This window comes from Tupaia chinensis, unplaced genomic scaffold, assembly GCF_000334495.1.
Source record: "Tupaia chinensis unplaced genomic scaffold, TupChi_1.0 Scaffold143596_1, whole genome shotgun sequence".
NCBI lineage: Eukaryota > Metazoa > Chordata > Mammalia > Scandentia > Tupaiidae > Tupaia > Tupaia belangeri.
In genome coordinates this window covers 222,137-225,635 of record NW_006203442.1, presented here as the reverse complement: position 1 = coordinate 225,635, position 3,499 = coordinate 222,137, and the positions used below count along the sequence as shown (strand labels likewise).

General features: G+C 67.5%; 1 protein-coding gene across 1 annotated transcript in view; it reads left to right on the top strand.

The window, feature by feature from the left end:
* The window catches only part of TEDC1 (tubulin epsilon and delta complex 1), a gene marked incomplete at its 5' end in the record, with an annotated part of 7,195 nt that overhangs the window by 1,415 nt on the left and 2,281 nt on the right, over positions 1-3,499 (top strand). Inside the window, 3 exon segments of the mRNA XM_006164219.2 lie at positions 234-332; positions 2,539-2,625; positions 2,978-3,157. Of these exon segments, the coding sequence (XP_006164281.2) occupies positions 234-332; positions 2,539-2,625; positions 2,978-3,157 (366 nt within the window).

The window sequence follows — 3,499 nt, the reverse complement described above, 5'->3', positions numbered from 1 at the left end:
GAACCGCAAGGCCTGACCGGAGGCTGTTCCTCTGCTGTCAGGCCCCGAGGGTGGGTCTGGAGGAGCTGAGGTGGGCATAAAGACCCCACACTATGTCCTGACCCTGGGGCACCCCATTCTCTGTGACCAAGCCAGCTTCTCAGCCCTGGGCCTTCACTCACCAGTGGGCTCTGGAGGTCAGGGCTGGGGCAGGTGCCACCCCCACTCAGCCTAGGGTCTGTGTGGTGTTTCAGATCCACCTGTCCACTCGCGGCTGCCACAGCGACCAGAGCCTCGGCCATCTGTCTGTTGCTGAAACAGAGATGCTCAGGGACCCAGAGGGTGGCCACCAGGTGCGGATTGGCAAGGGCAGGGGTGGGCACTGCCTGTGAGAGGGGCCCACCAGGGTGACGTGGGCAGTGTCCGGGCTTTCTGTTGTGGACATCTGCTCACTGTTGTCACGGTGGGTGACTGATGTGGCCTCTGTGGCCAGGCATGGGCTGGGGCTGGGTTGGCACTGGCCCAAGGGGACCTCAGGCCTAACTGGAGGTGGAGGTGCTGAGGGGCACACGGGTGTTCCCTGGGGTGGAGGGGCCTGACCACAGGGGTACAGGGGCCTGAGGGGCCAGGCAGCATGTCCTGCAGGCCAAGCAGGGGCCACTTGGGAGCAGTTCCGGGTGAGGGGGTGCCTGGGGGGGTCTAGGGTTCCGGAGAGCGGCGCGGAGTGGCAGGCGGGCCTGCCCAGGGCCTCTTTCCTGGGGCGTCCCCCTCCCGCCCTGCTGCGCCACCGTCACCACTGGCTCCTCCATCTGGCATGGCCCCAGATGCTAGGATGGTCCTCTGCTGGGGGCTTCCCACCCGTGACCAGTGGAACTGCAGGTCTGGCCTGGAGCCTTGTCATCCCGGGGGCTTTTCGTGACCTGCTGTGTCCCTGCTGTGGGCTGAGGGCGCCCACCCGCCGACCCTTGGTGCCAGCTGGGCCTCGGTCCTGGCTGCAGCCTGGCTTGGCCGTGAGGCTGCTGCGACAGCGCGCCGTGACCTGACATGCCCCTGGCCCTGTCTCCACTTTAAAGGTGACTCGGTGAGGCCCAGGCTGGCCTCTGGTCTGCCGGGGTTGAACAGAGCACAGGCTGCAGGCTCCAACCTAGTCCTGCTGCCTCCTTCTCAGGACTAGCCTCTGGTGGGGAGTGGGGGATGGGGGGGTGCAGCCTCCCACCCCCAGGAGGCTGGCCCTTGTGGGCGCTGCAGGGCCGCAGTTGGCACTGGCCAGGTGGACTGGGGCCATGGGTCGGCCTTTCTCCAAGCTTTCTGGAGGGGGAGCTGGCTACAGCCTGGTCCTGGCCTCCCCGAAGGGCGTAGGTCCCTGGAACAGGTCCCAGAAGCTTCTGGAATGATCTATTACTGGTGTGTGGGCAGCCAGGCATGCGGCTGGGTGATGTAGCTCCTTGCAGCCTCTGCACCCTACCTCTGGTGAGGGGGCTCGTTTGCCCCGGGTGTGCCCCAACCCGGGCCTAGGGTGGGCCATGGGGCATCTCTGAAACTGCTCACTGTGCTCACGGAGCCTCTGCCCCTTTCCTGGGTGCCTTGTGCTCTCGCGCTCCCCTCACCCTGGTCTGCTCAGCACCTTGTGGTCCTGCCGACCACAGTCTGGGTCTGACCCCGGCTGCTGGAAACAGGCCCCACCACCATCAGTCTGCAGTGGCCCCTGTGCAGCCGGGGGTGGTGGCATTGCATACAGCAGGGGCCCCGCCCTGTCGGGGCCGTGACCACTGGTGCCCGGAGCCCATGGGTGTGCTTGCCTTCTTCCTGAGCCTGGGACAGCGTGTCCTGGCCCTTTGTCCTGCCCCAGACAGCGCAAGGCAGTGCGGAGTGCCCCAAGGGGCCCTCGGTTCCCAGATCGGGTTCCCAGTTCGCGGAGCACACCGCCTTCTGGAAGGAGCAGTGTGGGCAGCCCAGGCGGCCCAGGGGGTCTGTTCAGGGAGCACAGAGGCTCCGAGGGAGGGGCAGGGCCTGGCACTCTGGCCAAGGCAGGGGTGGTTGGAGTCCAGCCCCACGCCTAATGCACACGTGGGCATGCTATGCGCAGGCAGCACCGTGTATATGCACACATGTGCATGCCACGGGTCACGCTGCACAGGGCGGGCCACGTGTGAACGTGCTGCGTGTGAGCGGTGCATGGGTGTGGCCCAGCATGGTGGTGCACTGTGGGGGAGGTCCCCAGGCACGGTCTGAGCAGGGCTGGCGAGCACCCAGGTGAGCAGGGGTGGCCGGGGCCAGTGTCACTCAGCTCTGTTCTCCCCACCCCCCAGTCTCAGGCCTCCTGTCTATGAGGGGTGTGGGGCAGAAGTCTCAAGTCAGAGGGACTCAGGGCGAGGCGGGGCTCCCCTGCACATGGGACTTGAGACGGAGAGGCAGCTGGGCCGGCAGGTGGGCTGTGGCGCCCTGCTGATGTAGGGAGGAGAGCCCAGGGCTGGGGAGGATAGGGAGGGTGGTGGGCGAGGGTGGGCGGTGCCTGTGCCGCCCAGGAGTCCTGCCACACTGCACTGCCCTGCCTTCTAGCTGCTGCGGAGGCTGGAGAGTGAGAACGCACGCTTGGAGGCTGCCCTGCGCTGGCGGTGCCAGGAGCCCGTGTTCTGGCAGTGGATGGTGAGGGCTGCACCCCTCCCCCACCTCGGCCGCAGCAGCCCCTGGCGATGGGGTGGGGGTCTTAATGGTTCCCATACAAGAAGAGGAGGCTCCGAGGGAGCCAGGGAGGGTGGGTCTGTGCCCAGGCCCGCTGCTCCCAGGGGCCTCCCTAGGACGCTGGTCATCCGGGAGGGAGATGGTGCTGCTCCTGGCCTCAGGGTCTGTGGTCAGCCAGTCTGCTCGTGCTGGGTGAGGGTAGCTACCCGGCGGACGTGGAGCTCATCCTCACCTGCCCTGCCTCTGCCCCGTCCCCACCCGCCGCCCCCTGCCCTCTGTGCTCGATGTGCACCCTCTCACTTGGGTCTCTCTGCAGAACACAGTCCTGGAGGCCTGTGCCCTGGAGGCCACTGCTCCGGCCTCCCAGACCCCATATCTGCCCAGGATCCCTGAGCGTGGGGCCAGCGAGTTGGAGCAGTTAGCCCGGGAGCTGCAGGCCCTGCTGGAGGAGCTGCGGGAGGCGGTGGAGCCCCGGAGGGCGGCCTGGGCGGCCAGGGTGAGTGGGCCTGGGGGGGCTAGCTGTGAGGGTACCAATGCAGCTGCCAGCCAGTTACGTGGTTCCATCTGATGGGCTCCAGTGGGTGGCGTAGCAAAGCGGGCACGAGAGGGCGCGTGTGAGGCCCCTGCTGCCCTGCAGCTGCTGGCCGCCCGGGTCCCGGCAGCTGTCCGTTAAGAGGCCGCAGCCTGTGTACATGGCGGGGTCAGCTCCTGCCCACCGGCAGGCTGGCAGTTGTCCCTCTGAGGCTTGTCCTGGCCCAAGGCGTGGCGAGCCCAGCTGGCCTGGCTGATCTCCGGCCGGCGGGGTCCTGACAGTGGCTGGGGGGGCACCCGGCGGGGC